The sequence below is a fragment of the Carassius carassius genome, chromosome 5 (genome assembly GCF_963082965.1).
Source record: "Carassius carassius chromosome 5, fCarCar2.1, whole genome shotgun sequence".
NCBI classification, from domain to species: domain Eukaryota; kingdom Metazoa; phylum Chordata; class Actinopteri; order Cypriniformes; family Cyprinidae; genus Carassius; species Carassius carassius.
In genome coordinates this window covers 30,204,228-30,223,806 of record NC_081759.1, presented here as the reverse complement: position 1 = coordinate 30,223,806, position 19,579 = coordinate 30,204,228, and the positions used below count along the sequence as shown (strand labels likewise).

The window sequence follows — 19,579 nt, the reverse complement described above, 5'->3', positions numbered from 1 at the left end:
CACGTATTATGATTATAAAGGGAGAAGACTGCATATATTTAAATCATAACACGTAATAAAACATTAACAAAGCAAGACTAGTACCAAAAGGCATATTTCCCGAGTACTATGTACTTGTAATTAATAGTGGCCTATACTATGTACTTTCCTACTTTTTGTAGAGCAATATTTGTTTTTGTTCTTAACAACTAGATATGATTGATATTCGTATATTGATGAAATTATGATAGAAAGAATTTTCTTTCTGCACAAATAGTTTATATACACTATGGCCAAAGAGTTTTAAGAATGACACAAATCTGCTGCTACAGTGTTTTTAGATCTTTTTGTCAGATGTTACTATGGTATGCTGAAGTATAATTCCATACGTGTCAAAGTCTTTTATTGACAATTACAATAAGTTTATGCAAAGACTCAGTATTTGCTGTGTTGACCCTTCTTTTCAAGACCTCTGCCCTGACATGCTGTCAGTCAACTTTTGGGCCACATCCTGGCCGATGGCAGCCCATTCTAGCATAATCAATGCTTGGAGTTTGTCAGAATTTGTGGGGGTTTTTTGTCCACCCGCCTCTTGAAGATTGACCACAAATTCTCAATGAGATTAAGGTCTGGGGATTTTCAAGGCCATAGACCCAATATTTTGATGTTTTGTTCCCAGAGCCAATTTGTTATCACTTTTGCCTTACGGCAAGGTGCAATTATGCTGGAAAAGGCATTGTTCATTAACAAACTGTACTGTACTTAGATAGTTGGGAGAAGTTGCTCTCAGAGGAAGTTTTTGAACCATTCTTTATTCATGGCTGTGTTATTTTGCAAAATTGAGGGTGAGCCCACTCCCTTGGCTGAGAAGCAACCCCACACATGAATGGTCTCAGGATGCTTTACTGACTGCATGACACAGGACTGATGGTGACGCTCACCTTTTCTTCTCCGGACAAGCTTTATTCCGGATGCCCCAAACAGTCACAAACAGAAAATGAATTTACCCCAGCCCTCAGCAGTCCAATCCCTGTACCTTTTGGAGAATTTCAGTCTGTCCTTGATGTTTCTCCTGGAGAGAAAAGGGTTCTTTGCTGCCCTTCTTGACACCAGGCCATCCTTCAAAAGTCTAGGCCTCACTGTGCGTGCGGATGCACTCACACCTGCCTGCTGCCATTCCTGAGCAAGCTCTGCACTGCTGGTGCCCCGATCCCGCAGCTGAATCAATTTTAGGAGATGCTCCTGGCACTTGGTGGATTTTCTTGGCTACCCTGAAGCCTTCTTCACAGCAATTGAACCTCTCTCCTCTTAAAGTTCTTGGTGAGCCGATAAATAATTGATTTAGGTGCAATCTTACTAGCAGCATTATCCTTGCCTGTAAATCCCTTTTTGTGCAAAGGAATGATAACTACACATATTTCCTTGCAGGTAACCATATAACAGAGGAAGAACAATGATTTTAAGCACCACCCTCCTTTTAAAGCTTCCAGTCTGTTATTCTAACTCAATCAGCATGACAGAGTGATCTCTATCCTTGTCCTCATCAACACTCTCACCTGTCGTAATGAGAGAATCACTGACATGATGTCAGCTGGTCCTTTTTGTGGCGAGGCTGTAATACAGTGGAAACGTTTTTGGGATTAAGTTAATTTTATGGTGAAGAGGGACTTTGCAATTAATTGCAATTCCTCTTCATAACATTCTGGAGTATATGCTATTTGTCATCACAAAAACTGAGGCAGCAGACTTTGTTAAAATTAATATTTGGGTCATTCTCAATACTACCATTTAAAGACTTCCCCAGGTACATTAAATAAAACCAGAAACGTCCACTTTTGTTGTGCAGAGACCTTACATTCTACTTAGAAACGTTATACTTGAAAATTCAGTCATTCTTTACTTTTTAGACAACAACAGAAAAAATAAAATAAAAAATAAATTAAAATATTTTGCTTGGTCTTGGTCAGTGAAGAAAGAAGGGCACATTACAGCAACACCAGGATGAGGAAAAGAACAGAATATTTATATGTAAGTGAACTGTTGATGTTTCTTTTTAAGAATTATGAGAAAAATAACACTGAACACTGTCAATTCCATCAAACCTACTCAGAGCTGGGCTGCCCAAAAGCATTGTATGCATAAGTAGATCGTATAGAACTGGTTTCTACAGCTAAATATTGTGTGTGTGTGTGTGTGTGTGTGTGTGTGTGTGTGTGTGTGTGTGTGTGTGTGTGTGTGTGTGTGTGTGTGTGTGTGTGTGTGTGTGTGTGTGTGTGTGTGTGTGTGTACACTGGTGTTCACTACGTTATGGGGACCCTCAAGTAATACCAGTATTTTTTTTTACCTTGTGGCAATAACTATTTTTACTGGGAGCATTGTAAAGCCCCTGACTAAAGAAATGTAGGAACACAAGCAGACAATTTAGGGGCACACCTTAAACCAGCCTGCAATACAATCATTCACATATTTTACCTATTTTGAATGTATTATTGACAAATGCTTTGATAATGGACTTAACTCATAGAAATTACAATGTGCAATATTCTTTTAATTTAAAGGTGATTTAATTTAATTTGAGACAATAATTTATATAGTTTTGCATTAATGTGTGCAGTAACTGAAAATATTACATGTTAATTTCTTGTTTATTTCATGTTTATATACATTTGACAGTAAAGCTTGAGTTGGGAAGCTTACAAAATATATTTAATTCACAACAGTAATGTGGAAAATCTAATTTTTATGTAGAAAATGTATGTAATGTACTCTTATTAAATGTACCATTATTCTTTTATAGTCTCATGGAACTGACCAACAACTTCAGCAAATATGAGTAGCTACTTTGCACAAGAGCACAAAGAACTTTGTAACTTTTCTTACTTCATACACACACAAAAAAGAGCAAAACTCTGACAAAATCTTATTTCCTGATGATTTTATATTTTATAAAAGTGATTTTATCATTGTTATTTTATAATTTCCACATATAAAGGAAAAAAATATATAACTGAATGACTAATAAGCCAATAAGTGCTTCACTGCTGCCATCTACAAAGTTATAATGGTGAATTGAAAGTGTTTGTTCACCACAGTTTATATTGGTCATCCCATTAGAAATAACCTTCAAACTGGATCATTTTGGAGCTTTAAAGTGCTGGAAAACATTTGTGTGGAATGCTTGAAAGTAACAGTAAACTGCTTGAATTTTTCTCTCAAAAGGTTGTACAAACCCTGAAATGAATGACACCACGGTTATAGTAAGAGTTCCTGGTTTTCTATGTCAGCGCCGTTTGATGTTTATAACAATTATAATAATTATAATTATAACAAATATTTTTCATTAAAAAGGTAGAAATTCAAATCACCTACATACAATATGTCAAGGGCATTTACAGGGATGAATCAGACAACGCAAGTGCATATTTTGTTCAGCAGGGGGCGACATTGTTCCGTGAATATAAATTCAAAACTAGCTCTGAACCTACTAACCAGCGTGTGCATGGTAGTGCATCTCAAGACTAATGAGGAAAAAAGTTAAGGCTGGATGCACAATTTATACCCAGACAGCAACCAGTGTCAGCCCAGATCCGGTGTTCTGTCGATTTGTGCTGCCTTGTCGAAAAATGCTACCTCCCATTAAAACCAATGGTAGCATAATTCGATAGCGAAAAGTGTTACCTATCAGATTTTGCTTCATGCATGATATTAATAAGGTGTGAGGCTTTATTAACATGTACACCTACCCCAACCCTAAACCTACCCTTACAGTATGATAAATACAGTGTTGGTAGCATAATCTGATAGGTAGCATTATTTGTCAGAACACCGGCCCACATCTGGCCTGCATGGATTTCACATAGGCCAGGTATGGATTGGATCTGGGCCAATACTATGTTGTTGTCTGGGTAGACTTTATGATTGAAATGACTTTCACTTGAAAAAACAGTATTGCCACTGGAGTTGCCAGGTAGGATGACTCTTAATCAGCACTTCTAAAAGGTCAGTTATATGCGAAATATACAGTAATGTGTACAGAGACTTTGAATACTTTGATACACACAAACTCCTTGGTGATATGCAGCATAGTAAAATTCCTTTATTTTTCTATTAATAAGCCCCAACCACAATCTCCTTATCTCTTTTCACGCCAGTTCATGGCTCTGTCTCCTCCCACACTCTCCTAAATAGCAGTAGCGCTCCGCCTCTCTTTCTTCGTCCTCTTAAAGCTGTTCACACCCGTCAGATGTTCACTATTGAGACTTGTACAGACACACACGCGCGCGGTGGCGGAGCTGCTGTGTGACGATACGAGCGAATGTAGTTGTGCACAGTAGTCATAAAGATACAGGAACTGCAGTTGTCTATGTAACTCAGCAACAACAGACCAAACTGTATTTCTAGGCTGGTTTCTTACGTTAAAAGCAAGTGGATTCAAATATTCTTCATTTGTTTATTTTGTGGTTTATCCACGCGACATCGGACGCTGTTGCCAGAGCGTTAAGCGCCGCCAGTATTGTGACTGTGCACGCGTCGCTTTGTGGCATGTTTGAGGGCCAAAGCAGACGGAACTGAAGTCCTCATTCCTCCTGAACAGGTAATAATATAACGTATTTAGTTACCCTAGGTTGTTTCTAGTACACATTTCATAGGACATTTCTCTATTAAAGCATGTGAAACTTTTTGAAATGTATATTAATTATTCTAGTTGTATTTTTTTAATAGCCTTATTTGTCATTACACAAATTGTCATTACACTCTTTATTGTAACCTCTTACTTGATTTTTTTTATGTTCTATCAAACATATCTTTCGCATCACATTGCTATTCTTCAGTGCAGTGTTGCAAAATAATTAATAGCCAATGTCAGCACAGGGTTTCTGGCTCTTTTACTTCACAGCTGTGGCCAATATAAATAGATTATTGGATTATATCAGGTGTGATACATCATCATTGCTTGTGTGTCCTTAATGTATTTAGCCATGTTCGCAACTACATTTAGCCTCTGCACAACAATAGTGGAAACACGATTAAATTCTCCTCGGAGGGATGTTGACAGCCAGCAGGGACCGGAGGGCGTGTATCGGTTACATGGAAATTCAGACTGATTGGATTTGAATGTGCACTATATAGGCGACCAGATGGCAGTCGGTGACATTGACACACTTCGTGTTGACTCTGTGCCTGGTTCTCCACTCTTTGTTCGTTTTTCCACTGTGAATTTTCATGCGGGGGTGTTTACTTCTGAAAGTTTTTTTTTTTTTTTTTGCAAACCGTTTCCCCCTCCTTATCCGTTCTGTCTTTGAACACCTGGTAATGATTAGACTCCCTTGCATTTGTTCGCATTCCAGTCGGCTAGACATCAGAGAGGCTTCCAGTGGGTTTTTATGTTGGGTTTGCAGAATTACATCATCTTCTCTGCCTTCATGTTGAGGTTTGGCATGCTCTTTGTGTATTGTGTTGATACTGATCATATCATTGTTCAAAACAATGTCAGTCAGCTCCTAGAACGGACAACGCCAATAGGGTACAGAGGTGCTATTAAAATATTTTGTCTTTCATCCTCAGTGTGATTTTAAAAGTCTAAAAAGGTTAGCGCACATTCCCTGTAGAAAAAGTTATTTGTGATCAGTGTCTATTCTTCCATCTTTTGTAAACGGAACAACTTTTCTCCTTTTTTTTCAGGATTCAATGAAAATGTCGGTCTGTGTCCACGAGAACCGCAAGTCTCGTGCCAGCACGGGCTCTATGAACATCTACCTGTTCCACAAGTCCTCGTATGCTGACAGCGTGCTAATGCACCTGAATGCTCTTCGGCAGCAGAGACTCTTCACCGATGTTCTGCTTCACGCGGGAAACCGCTCTTTCCCGTGCCACAGGGCTGTGCTGGCCGCATGCAGCCGCTACTTTGAAGCCATGTTCAGCGGAGGGCTGAGAGAGAGTCAGGACAGTGAAGTGGACTTCAGGGACTCCATTCATCCAGAGGTAACTTACTGTGGAAGTGCTTGAATTTGTAGAGTAGTCAAAGTGTGTGAAAGGGATAGATCAGCCAAAAAAGTTAATTCTGTTATTTACCCCACCTCGTATGGTTCCAAACATGTGTGATTTCTTTTGTGGAAAATCTCTCTTTCCTCCCTTTTGTAGGACAAAACAAAAACTTAAAAATACCATCTTTTGTGCTTAATAATTGTTTGAAATGACATGAGGGTGAGTACATGATAACAAATAATTTTTGTCTTTGTCAGATACTCTGGTTTAAATGTACAACACATTGTTAATTGAAGAGTACTGAAACCTTGAAGTAGCTCTGGAGTTTATCATCAGGTTGAAAATCAGGCCTTTTGCAAAGTAACACGCATTACAGTTTGACTGCATAAAAGTTTTGTAAATGTATTTAACTTTGCATTTACTCTGCGTTGTCTAGGTATTGGAGCTCCTTCTGGACTATGCTTATTCGTCAAGGGTGATAATAAACGAGGAGAACGCAGAGTCTCTCCTTGAGGCCGGTGACATGCTGGAGTTTCAGGACATCCGTGATGCTTGTGCCGAGTTCCTGGAGAAGAACCTTCACCCATCCAACTGCCTGGGCATGCTGCTTCTCTCAGATGCTCACCAGTGCACCCAGCTGTTCCAGCTCTCCTGGAGCATGTGCCTCAGTAACTTCCCTGCTATCTGCAAGACTGAAGAGTTTCTCCAGCTGCCTAAGGACATGCTGGTCCAACTGCTGGCACACGAAGAGCTCGAAACCGAGGACGAGCGTCTGGTCTACGAATCGGCGCTTAACTGGGTAAACTATGACCTTGAGAGGAGGCACTGTCACCTTCCGGAGCTGCTCCGTACTGTGCGTCTGGCTCTCCTGCCTGCCATATTCCTCATGGAGAACGTCTCTACGGAGGAGCTAATCATCGCACAGGCTAAAAGCAAAGAGCTGGTGGACGAGGCAATCCGCTGCAAACTGCGCATCTTGCAAAACGACGGCGTCGTCAATAGTCCTTGCGCCCGGCCCCGCAAGACCAGCCATGCCCTTTTCTTGTTGGGTGGCCCCACGTTTATGTGTGACAAGCTCTACCTGGTGGACCAGAAGGCCAAAGAGATCATTCCAAAGGCAGACATCCCCAGTCCACGCAAAGAGTTCAGCGCCTGTGCCATTGGCTGCAAAGTGTATGTGACTGGGGGCCGGGGCTCAGAGAATGGTGTGTCTAAGGACGTCTGGGTGTATGACACATTACATGAAGAATGGTCCAAAGCGGCTCCGATGCTGATAGCACGTTACGGTCATGGTTCCGCTGAGTTACGCCACTGCCTGTACGTCGTTGGAGGTCACACAGCTGCCACTGGCTGTCTGCCTGCATCACCATCTGTGTCCTTGAAGCAGGTAGAGCAGTTTGACCCAGTTGCTAATAAGTGGAGCATGGTGGCACCACTGCGAGAAGGAGTTAGCAATGCTGCTGTTGTCAGCGTTAAGCTGAAGTTATTTGCCTTCGGTGGGACAAGTGTGGCCCATGACAAGCTGCCTAAAGTTCAGTGCTACGATCCCTCCGAAAATCGCTGGGCGGTCCCGGCATCCTGTCCACAGCCGTGGCGCTACACTGCAGCTGCTGTTCTCGGCAACCAGATCTTTGTAATGGGAGGCGACACCGAATTCTCTGCTTGCTCTGCTTACAAATTCAGCAGTGAGACTTATCAGTGGACCAAAGTTGGAGATGTTACGGCAAAACGAATGAGCTGCCAAGCGGTGGCCTCTGGAAACAAACTTTATGTGGTGGGTGGCTACTTCGGTACACAGCGCTGCAAAACCCTGGACTGTTACGACCCCACGCTGGATGCATGGAACAGCATCACTACCGTACCATATTCCTTAATCCCCACTGCCTTCGTCAGCACCTGGAAACACCTCCCAGCCTGAAGGACGCCTGTTCTCCCCATGTGACCCTACTGTTCCTACAAGGTAGGTTTGCAGTCTAAAAAAAGAATTACTAGGCTTAGCAAGCATGTTACTTTTTTTTGGAAAATTATTAGATCGTAGTACCATATCAGTAATCTAATGATACTAGATTATTTAATCTGCAGTATTCATCTTAAAGTTAATATTTTAAAAGTAATAATTTAAAAACTGTACAATGTAATCAATCAAATGTCAGTCTAGTCAGGGTATCCCATTTTCATGCTGTACGTCATAAAGTTGGGCTATTTAAATTCATTTAAAATGAAATGGCCCTTCAGATAAATTTGCTCTGATTTATTTTAAATCGATTTAGATAAAATAGTATAGAAATTAATTTGTATTTATCAGTTATCATTTATCAGACTTGACATAAAATTATTGGCTTATCATTGGATAGAATTTCTAGATTCCTGTCTGTATATTTGGACATTTTATGTATTGCTAGAATCAGTTTTCATTTCATTGTGGACATTCATCCAGAAAATCACATTGTTTACATAATGTCTACAAGTGGTTGTAAGAACTGCAACAGATTTTAAGAAATTTTAAGGGAGGGAGGGAATTTCGCAACGTTTGTTAGTTAATTTTGTGAACCTGTTTTTTCCCAGAACATTTTATCTCTAACTCTTTTTATAAAAAAATTCCAGTGTTTTAGTTGCCATACACAGTACCCTCTTTGAAAGTGTACTGGACACATTGAAACATTTTACATGGCTTGTGTTCATATGCATACTGCATTTGCATATAGAGATTATTTATCCCTCATGATCTGCCTCATGCATACATTGACAAAGAGCCTTTTTCAAATCAATGGCAAATTGAGTATTGACCGAACAATTAGTTTGTTTCAGGAAGCAGAGAGGAAAGAAATGGCAAGGCAACATGCTATGAATCTCAACCAGTTCAACACCGCTCATGTGCAAAATCCATAACAGTTACCCAGTGCGTTTTTGTGTTCTCTCTTGTTCCTTCACTACTAGTCTTTTTGCTGTTTTTCTTGGTTTCTGTGAGGAGATTTGTCTGTTGTGTATAGGTGTACTTATCTCAGCGTTTTGCTTTAATCAATAACTTTCAAAGCTGGTGCATTAATGGATGTTTTATAATAGGTTGCTACAGATGTCACGTCTCCTGAGAGTCCATGAAAATAGTGGCTATTTAGCTTTGCTCACTCTTCAGGAAAACAGGCTTTGGTCACAGCAGGACTGCATCAGAAAAGGGCATCATGCTTTCCGTTATCTACTTCTCAGCAGGGATATGTCCAGCGATGCAGTATGTGTGTGTGAGCGCTCTGTCTGGTCTGGCTGATATGGAGACTCTGCTGTATCTGATCTGTCTCCAGACTGTGAGGGAGGAAAAATAAATAAATCCTTGCTTTAGAGAATTCAGCCTTGGTCTTTGAGCTGGAGATTGAAGCTCCATATACCTACCAGAGAAAGATGTTAGGTTACACCTGAATTTCAGTGTGTGTGTGTGGACGTATGCAAATCTTCACATGTAAAATTTAGATCCAGAGTTTGTGTGCCTCTTGTTGTGAGGAGGCAGCTTGCGGTAGAGCTGAATGAGTTATGAGTGTGCAGTGAGGGGCGTTGCACCGTGGGTAATTGAAGCAGAATAGAAGACTTTTATTGTTCCTGAGGGGGAAATTTGTCTAAGGGTGGAAAAAGCAGGAAAGAGTGGTAGGGCAAATAAGGGAGGAGGTAGGGCTCAGAGAGAAGACAGAAAGAAAAGGTGAGTTGTTTAATTTGGATGAGCAGCGTGTTGACAACATGGAGCATGCTAGCTTGAAGTCTGGGCAAAGTTCTGTCCCGTCCCGTTGCAGTATGGTTACAGTAGAATTTTGCATTGTTTAGCTACAGTCTTTATGTAAGTAAATATATGCTACAATGCCTAATCAATATTAAGTAGACATTGTGCATCACTGTTTTCTGTTTAAAGGTGTGGTCACATTTACAGTTGTTTAGTGAATTTTCACAACAAATACAGTCATTTTAAAAGGAATCTAGATAGTCTGTCATTTGTGTGATGGCACAAGATTTCCCCATGTAGATTCAGCATTGGTTTAAGTTGGTCACACAGATTTGCATATCAGCCTGACTGGCAGATAGTAGAAATTTCTCTTGAAATTTTGCAAATATGACCACACCTAATGCATGTACATGCTGGATAAAGCAGTGCTACAATCCCATTATGTAGATAAAAAAAAAAATTAATGACTAATACGATTGAAGTTTGTTTGTTTGTATACTTTATTGTCCTTTTTAAGGAAATTTGTCTTGGACTCAAGCTGCATTGATTCACAACATATACATACATACAAATATACACACACAACCAATAAAAAGCTAAAATATTAACAGCAGCAACAGTCACCTCTTTCCACCATATAGGCAATAAAAAATGGATCCGATTCAACATGACTACATTACTACATCTTGCTATTTAACATATTAATTGATACAGGAATAAATGACTTTTTGTAACGGTCGCTCTTACACAATGGGACTCTATACCGTCTCCCTGATGGCAGAAGCTGATACATTGGGAATAAAACATGGCTTGAATCACTCACTATTGTCTGTGCATTTTTAAAAATCAACGCATCGTAAATTGATTGAAGTGAGTACTCTCTTACATCCATAACTTTCATTGCAATTTTTACAAGACGAGCAAGCTGTGATTTTAATTGGACCGAAAGATTGCCATACCAAGTTTGCATCCCATAAATCAAAAGACTACCTAAGACAGCATAATAGAATAATTGCATAATTCTCTGATTTACACCAAACAGCCTAAGTCGTCTCAAAAAAATATAAGCGTTGTTGAAATTTTGAACAAATGTAATCAATGTGGGCTTTCCAAGTAAATGAACGATCAATGACCACACCTAGATACTTATAGGTATCCACCTGCTCAATGATGTTATCATAGATGATTACTGGGCTATAATCACCTAATCTTTTTGGGTCTATTATCATTTCCTTCGTTTTTGATACATTTACGATAAGATGATTTACATTACACCACCGCACAAAATTCTCAATTTCAGACTGATACGCTAATATATCATGATCTTTGTCTAAGAGACTCAATATCACTGTGTCGTCAGAGTATTTGATAATATAATTATTCTTATTTATACTAAGACAGTCATTTGTATAAAGAGTAAACAAAAAAGGAGAGCATACGCAACCTTGAGTCTGACTAAAGCATTTGATTTAACTGTAAGCTGTATCTCCTGTGATTGGTTAATCATTGATGAAATAAAGATGGTGAAATTAACATACTTGTTTGAAATGCATTTAGATAAAACACAAGTGTCTAGTAAAACAAAACAGAGTAAGTTCAGAGACCCATGTTTTGAGGTTTGCTGAGATCCTTGATTGAGATGTGAGTTTAGATGCAAAAATCTATCTGGATGCAATAAGAATGGAAAATAAGAACAATATTTGGGCAATATGTGCATTTTTTTTTTTTTTTTTTATGAGAATGTCCGTTGAAAGAAATGGGGCTGGGGGGCATTTATATTTAGCAATTTATTCTTCGTGTAAAAGCACCGAACAATAAAAATATTGATCTCTGCCTTGTAGAATGAAATTATTTTATACATTAATTTCTCCTCTCCCTTCATGGCAGGTAATCAGTCCGACTGCAGCAAGAACAGAATAGCCCATAATTACTGATAGTGACTCAAACTCCAGGACAGTAGACTAAATAGAACAAGCACCAACTTAACTTCCTCCTCACTGAAAATCAAAAACTCAGGCAGTCCTTTGCACTCATTCCATTCCTGACCCTTTGGTACTGGTCATTTAGCTTCGCTTTTAAAATCTCTTTGACCATGTGCGTGTGAAACGCCGCCCACCTTGACAGGGCAGTTCATTTCAAAGTGGTGGTCCTGCCTTTGTTCACTGAGCCATTCCTGTGCATTTAAAAGACCATGAAGTGTTGTAAGCAAGCTTCCTCCCTATTACAATGAGGAGCCTCACTGCTGGCCAGAGGAGTGGGAGGAGAGAGAAGACCGAGATGAGGGGAGAGGGGGAGGACTGGATAAGGAAGGGGTAAACAAAGATTTTCAGTCTTGCTCTTTCTCTCCAACTGTGTTTTCTCACACTCAAACTCCTGCTATGTTTCTCCCATGGGAATGCATCTGGTTACAGAGAATCCTCCCTTTCCTACGCACACAGACACACTGTTCTCTTTATCTCTTATCTTTTCCCTCTCTCTGTGAAACTGTTTTTTTTGTCCAAATGTGCTGTTGAACTCTGCAAAGGTTCATTGATGTTCTTTGCTGAAGTATTTATTTTATACCAGAACAGACAGAATGACAAACAACATATCTGTGTGTGCAGTTATTTATTTATTTTTCCTAAAAGATGGCCAACAACAAATAGCCTCAGTCTTTAGCAGTTTGAATAGAGGATCTGTGCTGTGGGATTCTTTTTGTCAAACTTTGATGCCATAATCCTCAAAAATGAAAGCATCTTTTTAAAAACATAAAGTAGTGATGGATCGAAATGTCAAATAGTTGACTATTTTGAGATTCACAAATTAAATGTTTCAACTTACAATATGGTTCCAAATTTTGGGTAAGAGTTGAAATGTTATTTTTATATTTGTCCTTAGCTTAGTATGAAATAAAGAAATCAATGGAAGATAGCCACCATGGTAAAAACTAAGCTTGTATGTTGCTGCGCTTGTGCACGAGTGTGTGCTGCACATACGCGCGTGTGTGTTTATGCCAGGCTTGTGTTTGGCGGGTGTGGGAGTGGAGGGAGGTCATTAAGCCTAAGCTGTGTTCATTCACCGTCAACTCCATGCTGCTTAGATGAAGTGTCACAGTTCACCAAACATTTTGTTTTCAAAAGCAGCTCTGCGGAATGGAAACTCAACCGGCCCTGGGATCGATGGAGGGATGGATTTGGCTTTGCCCGCTCTCGGTCTCGTTGGGCTTCTGTTTGAGTGGGTTTTAATTGGCAAGCGATTCTACTGTAACTGCAGGGCTCTACTGCCCTTTACTTTCATTTATATGAACTGTATGCGGAACTTAAAATAAGAAAGTAGGAGATGGGAAGGAAAAGAGAGAGAAAATGTCTGCTAACGACTTAATTTGGTCGCTCTGGGGGACTTCAGCTTTCAAATGATCACCTCCACTTCATCTGTCTCCTTTATTTCAAGCTTGAGGCACTGAGAGAGAATACGTGACTTCAGAATGGATATGGTCTTTGTGGAAGCTTAAGGCTGTAAAACGAAAGTACAGACAAAGCCAAAGAGGAAAAACATACTGTTGCATTTGGTACAACAATGGAGAAAAGAGGAAACCTTTGTTGCACTATATTCAGTTGTGGTCTAGGTTCCTAAATGTGCCTTCTTTAATACCATTAATTATCGGACTGTATGCAGTATTTTAAAGAGTTCAGGCCTGTGTGTGTATTGCAATGCCTTGTGTTTGCTGTTGAACAGGTTTGAGGGTCTGGCCTGTTCTCTCTTCTTTTGTTTTTCCTTGAGGGGAAAAAAGAAAAGATAAGGAACAGATTATCTGAAATTATATTTGTGAGATGTTATTCTTTCCAGAAATGCGTGTGTGAATGTGTGGCGAAAATGTGAAGTTCAAGTCTAGCTTTCGAAAGTAAAATGAGAAATTGAAATTCCTAATCTGTTTTTGTTTTATCTTTCCACAGAATTCTGTGTGTCCATTTGTCGATGTTATTGTCTACTGGAGTCCAACTGTGAAGAAACGCTATAAGCTTCCTGTGCAATTTTATGAAGCGATTTTCTCCCATAAGAGCTAACCTAAATATTGTGTACAAAGTCCATTCGCAAAGCTTTTCTTTTTTACGTCCTACTTGGAAGTTTTAAGTACATTGTGATGTCTCATCGTTCATTTTTTGGAGAATCAGAACTTCGGCTTCACCGTGAAAACCAAAAGAACTGCGACGCACCCTGAAGTCCAGTCTGCTTTGATCGTAACCAGCATAATCATCATATTCGTCCCCCTCGTTTGTGTAATCTGACCGTTTTTGTACAATGCTGATGCCGTGCAAGCTAAAATAGACCCGTATGCCTGTCTTAATTTGTATAATGCATGAAGGATGAGTGGAAGCTTTTGATTGGGAGAACAACAAGAGTCTCAACGCATGATTGGAGATGTTAAGATCCTCCAGGAAAAGTACCTCATGTTCTGATATGTATCTACCTTTTCTCCCATGTTGATGTTAAAAAATAGACCTTGCTCTGAAGAAAGGCTGATGTGGACTCTTAAAGGACTGATAAACATCACAAAAAGAACAGAAGGAAATGTGAGCAAGCATTGTTTAAGTATTTGTCCTTCACACGTCTGTACGAGAAGGACAGGCTGATGCTGAACTGTTCCTGTTGAACAGACCTTAGCAGCTTGGTGTGAAAATGGACACGGGCACAGTGTGTCCCAAGGTACACGTGCCAGCTGTGCGTTTGCGACTAAGTGAGTGCGGGAGAGGCATGTCCCAGCATGTCCGTCTGACCCCACTCAACACCCAATCATACCCCCGCCCCCTCAGAAATAAACAGCGTGAGCATGCCCTCTGAGAAAGCACCAACAAACACTGTCATTCCAGCTTCTGATGACTGACTGACTGCAGATCAGGACATTTCTCCGACACAAGATTTAAACTGCGCAAGACTCTTCTGTTTTGCTGTTTTTTGCCTGTACTATTCTAAGCACATACAGTCACGTAAACGTGAACGACAGAAGGAGAGAGAAAAGAGGTGAGAGTCGTTTCGTCACCCTGCGAGGGAATGCAGTCTCTATGGCAACAACAACGAAACTGTAAATGTAAAAAAAAAAAGACACAGAAAAAAAGTGCAAAAAACTGGTTGTCTGGCTTCACACATTAATAGTCTTAATTTATGATTTTTTTAAGCTGTCTGTTTTGTTTGATCCATTGTGTATTAACAATATTTCTTTTTTTTAATTTATTGTTAATGTTTCTGCTTGCATATATATTTGGATGTGTAGAAGTTGACAGGTTATTGTACCGCGCATGGCCCAAAACGCTGTGTTCCTGCTGCTCTTTTGCACATTTACATAAGGTCATTTTGACTGAGCAGGTGGAATTTGTAGTGGTCAGCGGATTCTTGAGCCTCTTGTTCATCTGATCAAAAACAGGGAGGCTTGGAGGTCAAAGGTCATTGAAAGGATAAGAATGGGCCGAATGATGTCAGAGGTTCAGATTACCCAGGGTGTGCAGGCCATGGGGGAGTTGGGAAGTGGTTTTGAGAGTTTGGGGGATGGTTTTCTTCAAAATGGAGGACCAATTCCCCCAAAAATGATGATTGCCATCTTGTACTCACTCTCAAAATTGTCATTTTTGGGTGAACCATCCCTTTAAATTTTACCCAAATGAATCCGGTTCTATAAATTAAGTAATTGAGATGTGCTGATGTGCTTAAACCACAGGTCAATTCATCTAGTGGTGATGGTTCTCTGACCTGCATCAACTGTTTGATATCTTATACTATATAGATTGACCTTAAACCTCCATCTAAAAAGCATTATGTTTCGCTTACTAAAACATAAGTGTAGTTTAGCAAGTGCTTTCGACCTGTGACCCCATGCCAAACTGGGGCCGGTATTCACCCTCTGTAACTCTGCTCTGCATTCATCACTCTGTCCGTACTGAAACTCAGCCTGACACAGGGTATCTTTGGGTTGTAAGGGTCCTGTAGAGCTATCTGAGGATTGTGAACTCTCACCAGCATGTTGTAACTTTGACTGTCCCTTATAGTTCAGCGGTGCTGTTAACATTATGATTGGATTAGGAATCTGTCACAGTCACCTTGCTGGATGCACTCTTAAAAACACAGGTTCCAAAAAGGATTTTTCCCAGTGATGCCATAGACAAACCATTTTGGGTTCTTCAAATAACTCTTCAATGGATACATTCTTCCAAGAATCTTATTTACACTAGATATGAATGATGTGTTACAACAAAAGCAAAGAGAGCCCATTATAAACCACAATGCTGTCTTCAGGTATTGTGACATGACAGACTATAAACTTACGCACCTTTATGTTTCTGACACACTCCACGTGCTTGTGCTATTTCTGACAACAGTATAAATGGATTCGGAACTTATTTTATTATTAATTGTAGACGGCGAACTATGTAGACGCAGTGTTAGTATGAAGAACTTTTTAATAATCTAACGATTAAAGAACCTCAATACAAAACCTTTCCTTTTTAAGAGTGGATGTTGTTTGCTACAGCCTGTGACATAAAAAGTGATGATTTCATTGGGCAAATTTAATGATGATGAACAAAATGGTGTTTATTATGATAAAGCTGAATCCCAAAGGTCTTGGAATAACTAACAGTGATGTCTACATAAGGGCAAAGACCATAGTGCTTTCATGTCGATGCCAAATGTACTTCTTGTAAAGATGATCTGTCTGTTTTAATATTCACTGCAGAGCGACAACAGTGTTCGGGTAGGTTGTATAACACCACTAGCCGTTTGCTACACTATAGCTGTTGTGACAACACTGTTGTACATGCTACAAACAAATTATATAGCTTTAAATAATAGAATATAGTATTCCATGCTGTTCAATTGCACAGCAACAGCAAAGTTGAAGGAAAGCCCTAAGAGAGGAAAACCGGTAGCAAGCATTCCTCCCACAAACCCTCTCATCCCCTCCAGGAAATTCTTGCTTACAATGTTTCGATTAGCCTTTAGGCTCTTATACCCCCTCCATATTTTACCCCCTCCTTCCCCATTTCAGAATACCTTTTCACAGAACACTGCACACTCTGACCTCCAGCCAATCAAAAACCCTTATCTGCCCCCCTCGCATAACACTATTGCCACAGCAATGGTCAACAATCATTGCCCCCTCTCCATTTGAACTAGTAATAGTCAAGTGTTTTGTTTTTCCCTCCTCTCTCCCTCTTGCTCCTTTGCCCTCCCTTCTTCCCTTCTCCTCCTGCTGAAGTGAAAGACTGATTCAGAGGTGACTCATAAGCCTGTGTGCATTTAGAACTCTTAAAAAGCTGTATGCCTTCACGAACAGACGCATTGCTAAAGCACTGTCAATGTTGGCCTGTACTGTTGTTTTGTGTGGGCGTCATTTTTCTTTTAATTTCTATATTTGTCGTATTATATAATTGTATTATTTTATCTCAACCACTGCGGTTAACATTATTTTGTACAAGTGATTTTTTCACAATGTGAAATTCATGGCTAAATAAAGACAAGAGTTTTTCCTCTTGATAGATACCGTATAAAAGCTTCTTGCATTATTCAAGTTTTCCTGACTTTACAAAAATGACTTCAGTACATGCTTTTATAATCCTGAACTAAGTTTTCTGCTCTTTTATGTAAAGAAATGAAGCTTTTAATTACAGCATGGCTTATTTGGAGCTCGTTTCTCTCATATCTGCACATCTTTATATGGCAGGCAGCACTTGTCTGTACAATGTATTAAATGGGTGTGTGTTTATTAAGGGCCCCTATAAATGTACAGAAAAGGCTGAGATCATCTTGTCGTGTCTGTCTGTGTGTGTGTGTGTCCAAGACAGAAAGCAACAGCCATACGTGACCCATAAGATACTTTCCGTTTTATTTCATTGTTGCCGTGGCAACCCTAACCATTATCTGCAAACTCTGGCAGCTGATGTGAAACCTAAAAATGTAAAAAGACCTCCGCCATAGGCCTTCTATTCTTGTCCTCTTTCCATTTTTCATGGAAGTTCCTCCTAAGTTCTTTATCATTGTCCTCTTATATTGTTCCTGTAATTCCTTAATGGATATCAAATAACCATGTATGCTCTATTTTTAACCATTCCAAAGATTCTGCACCCTGCCCTCAAAAATTACCAGGAATACCATGAGTAAACAGACACAGTGACTCACAATGTTACAAACCTTCTCATCCTGAGGACAGGAGTGTTTACATTCCTGGGATAAAACGACTCACTTTCAGTACGTTAAAGAAAGACCAGTTTTACAGGCTCTTGACACATACTCAGGCATGCTACGGCGAGATGATAAGGATGTGCTTAATCACACCCTGAGAAAGCTGTAAAGTTCACACTTCTCACAGGCTCATGTAGCCCAAGTGATTATAATATATCTCCATGATAATAACACGTTGACTTCATCGAATCATAAATATTAATGTTAATATTGGAGATATTATATAGATTGTGTAATGGCATGGCTATTTCCTCCAATCAAAACTTATTATAAGTAACACTCTACATATACATGCAATAAACACAGTCATATGATATCGTGTCCCTCCAGTTCCTGTTGCCAGGCAACATGTCTGTCAGTTCCAGAGAGCTGCCATGGTAAGAGCCTCCTTGAGATGTCACGTGGTCTCTTGGCCAATAATAGGTTGCTCTGAGTGAAATCTGATCCAATGATCAATCAGGTGTAGAGTGCCTTGCTATTCAACCAGTGGCTACAATAAAAATAGCAGACTTTGCAAAACAAGTGTGTCTTTCTCTGATGGCATTCTCTAATTTACACTCATGGCCAGTCTTAAACCTGTAATGAGATAGTTCACCCAAAAATGAAAATTCTGTCATTAATTGCTCACCCTCATATCATTAAAAGCCAATAAAACTTGTTCTTCCTCGGTACATGAATTAATGTATTTTTAAAGAAGTCCGAGAGCTCTCTGAACCCTACATAGATAGCAACGCAAGTGAAACATTCAAGGCCCAGAAATGTAAAGGAGAACATTGTCAAAATAGTCCATGTGACATTAGCGGTTCAACAATAATTTTACAAAGCTATGATTATACATTTTGTGCGCAAAGAAAACAAAAATAATGACTTTATCCAACAATTCTTCTCCACCATGTCACGGTCCGCCACCATTTATGAGGGTACCATGACTAATGCATCAGAAAACTCTCAGTGATGATGCATTTAAAAGTTAAAGTCCAAATGGATGTTTATAAAAGTTCACATTGCTGTTGCAGATAAAATATAACATGGATAACAATAAATATTTTTTACCAGGTTAAATGTTGATTATTAGTAACTCAAAACCCTTTTTTTAAACCTCTCTACCTAACTGTCGATCACGCGCATCCGCCACAATTTTAGTTTTTCTAACTCATTTTATTCGTTATTGTAGTTCTGGACCGATTTCTTCACCAAAGCGCAATGGATTGTGGGCAATTTTAGCCATTAGAGCAGGGATAGGCAACTCCGGTCCTGCAGGGCCACTATCCTGCAGAGTTAGGCTCCAACCCTAATTAAACACACCTGAACAAGGCAATCAGTTGTTTCGGGATTACTAGATAGATACAGGCAGGTGAGTTTTTATGAGGGCTGAAGCTAAACTCTGCAGGATAGTGGCCCTCCAGGACCGGAGTTGCCTATCCCTGCATTAGAGTGTGCACAGATCAACACTTAAAAAATCGACCTGAAATATTAGACAATCCGGGGACTTTTGGCATACTCTTTTCAACATACTATGCTTTGGGACACATTTATTTTAGGATGGATAGTATGAACATTGAGACGCAGGCCTTGATTTCTTCTATTTATATGGTGTCGCGCCAGAGCTATGCCCACATGAAACCTTATTAGACTGAAATACTGTTTCTTACGTAATGATGTAATTAAGCATCAAACCGAACAAGGAGTTTGTTTAGGATCGGA

General features: G+C 39.7%; 1 protein-coding gene across 3 annotated transcripts; it reads left to right on the top strand.

Moving 5' to 3' along the window:
* The first annotated feature begins 4,213 nt into the window (after window positions 1-4,213).
* LOC132141223 (ectoderm-neural cortex protein 1) lies at window positions 4,214-17,186 on the top strand. Of its 3 annotated transcripts, none has more exons than XM_059550552.1 (4): window positions 4,214-4,573; window positions 5,662-5,961; window positions 6,401-7,924; window positions 13,600-17,186. In XM_059550552.1, the coding sequence occupies exons 2-3, from the start codon at window positions 5,668-5,670 to the stop codon at window positions 7,880-7,882; spliced, it is 1,776 nt and encodes a 591-aa protein (XP_059406535.1). In that variant the 5' UTR covers window positions 4,214-4,573; window positions 5,662-5,667; the 3' UTR covers window positions 7,883-7,924; window positions 13,600-17,186. The 3 variants fall into 3 exon arrangements, with proteins under 3 accessions (XP_059406535.1, XP_059406537.1, XP_059406536.1); XM_059550554.1 differs by lacking the exon at window positions 13,600-17,186 and adding an exon at window positions 11,555-12,507; XM_059550553.1 differs by lacking the exon at window positions 4,214-4,573 and adding an exon at window positions 5,017-5,410.
* The last annotated feature ends 2,393 nt before the right edge of the window (window positions 17,187-19,579 follow it).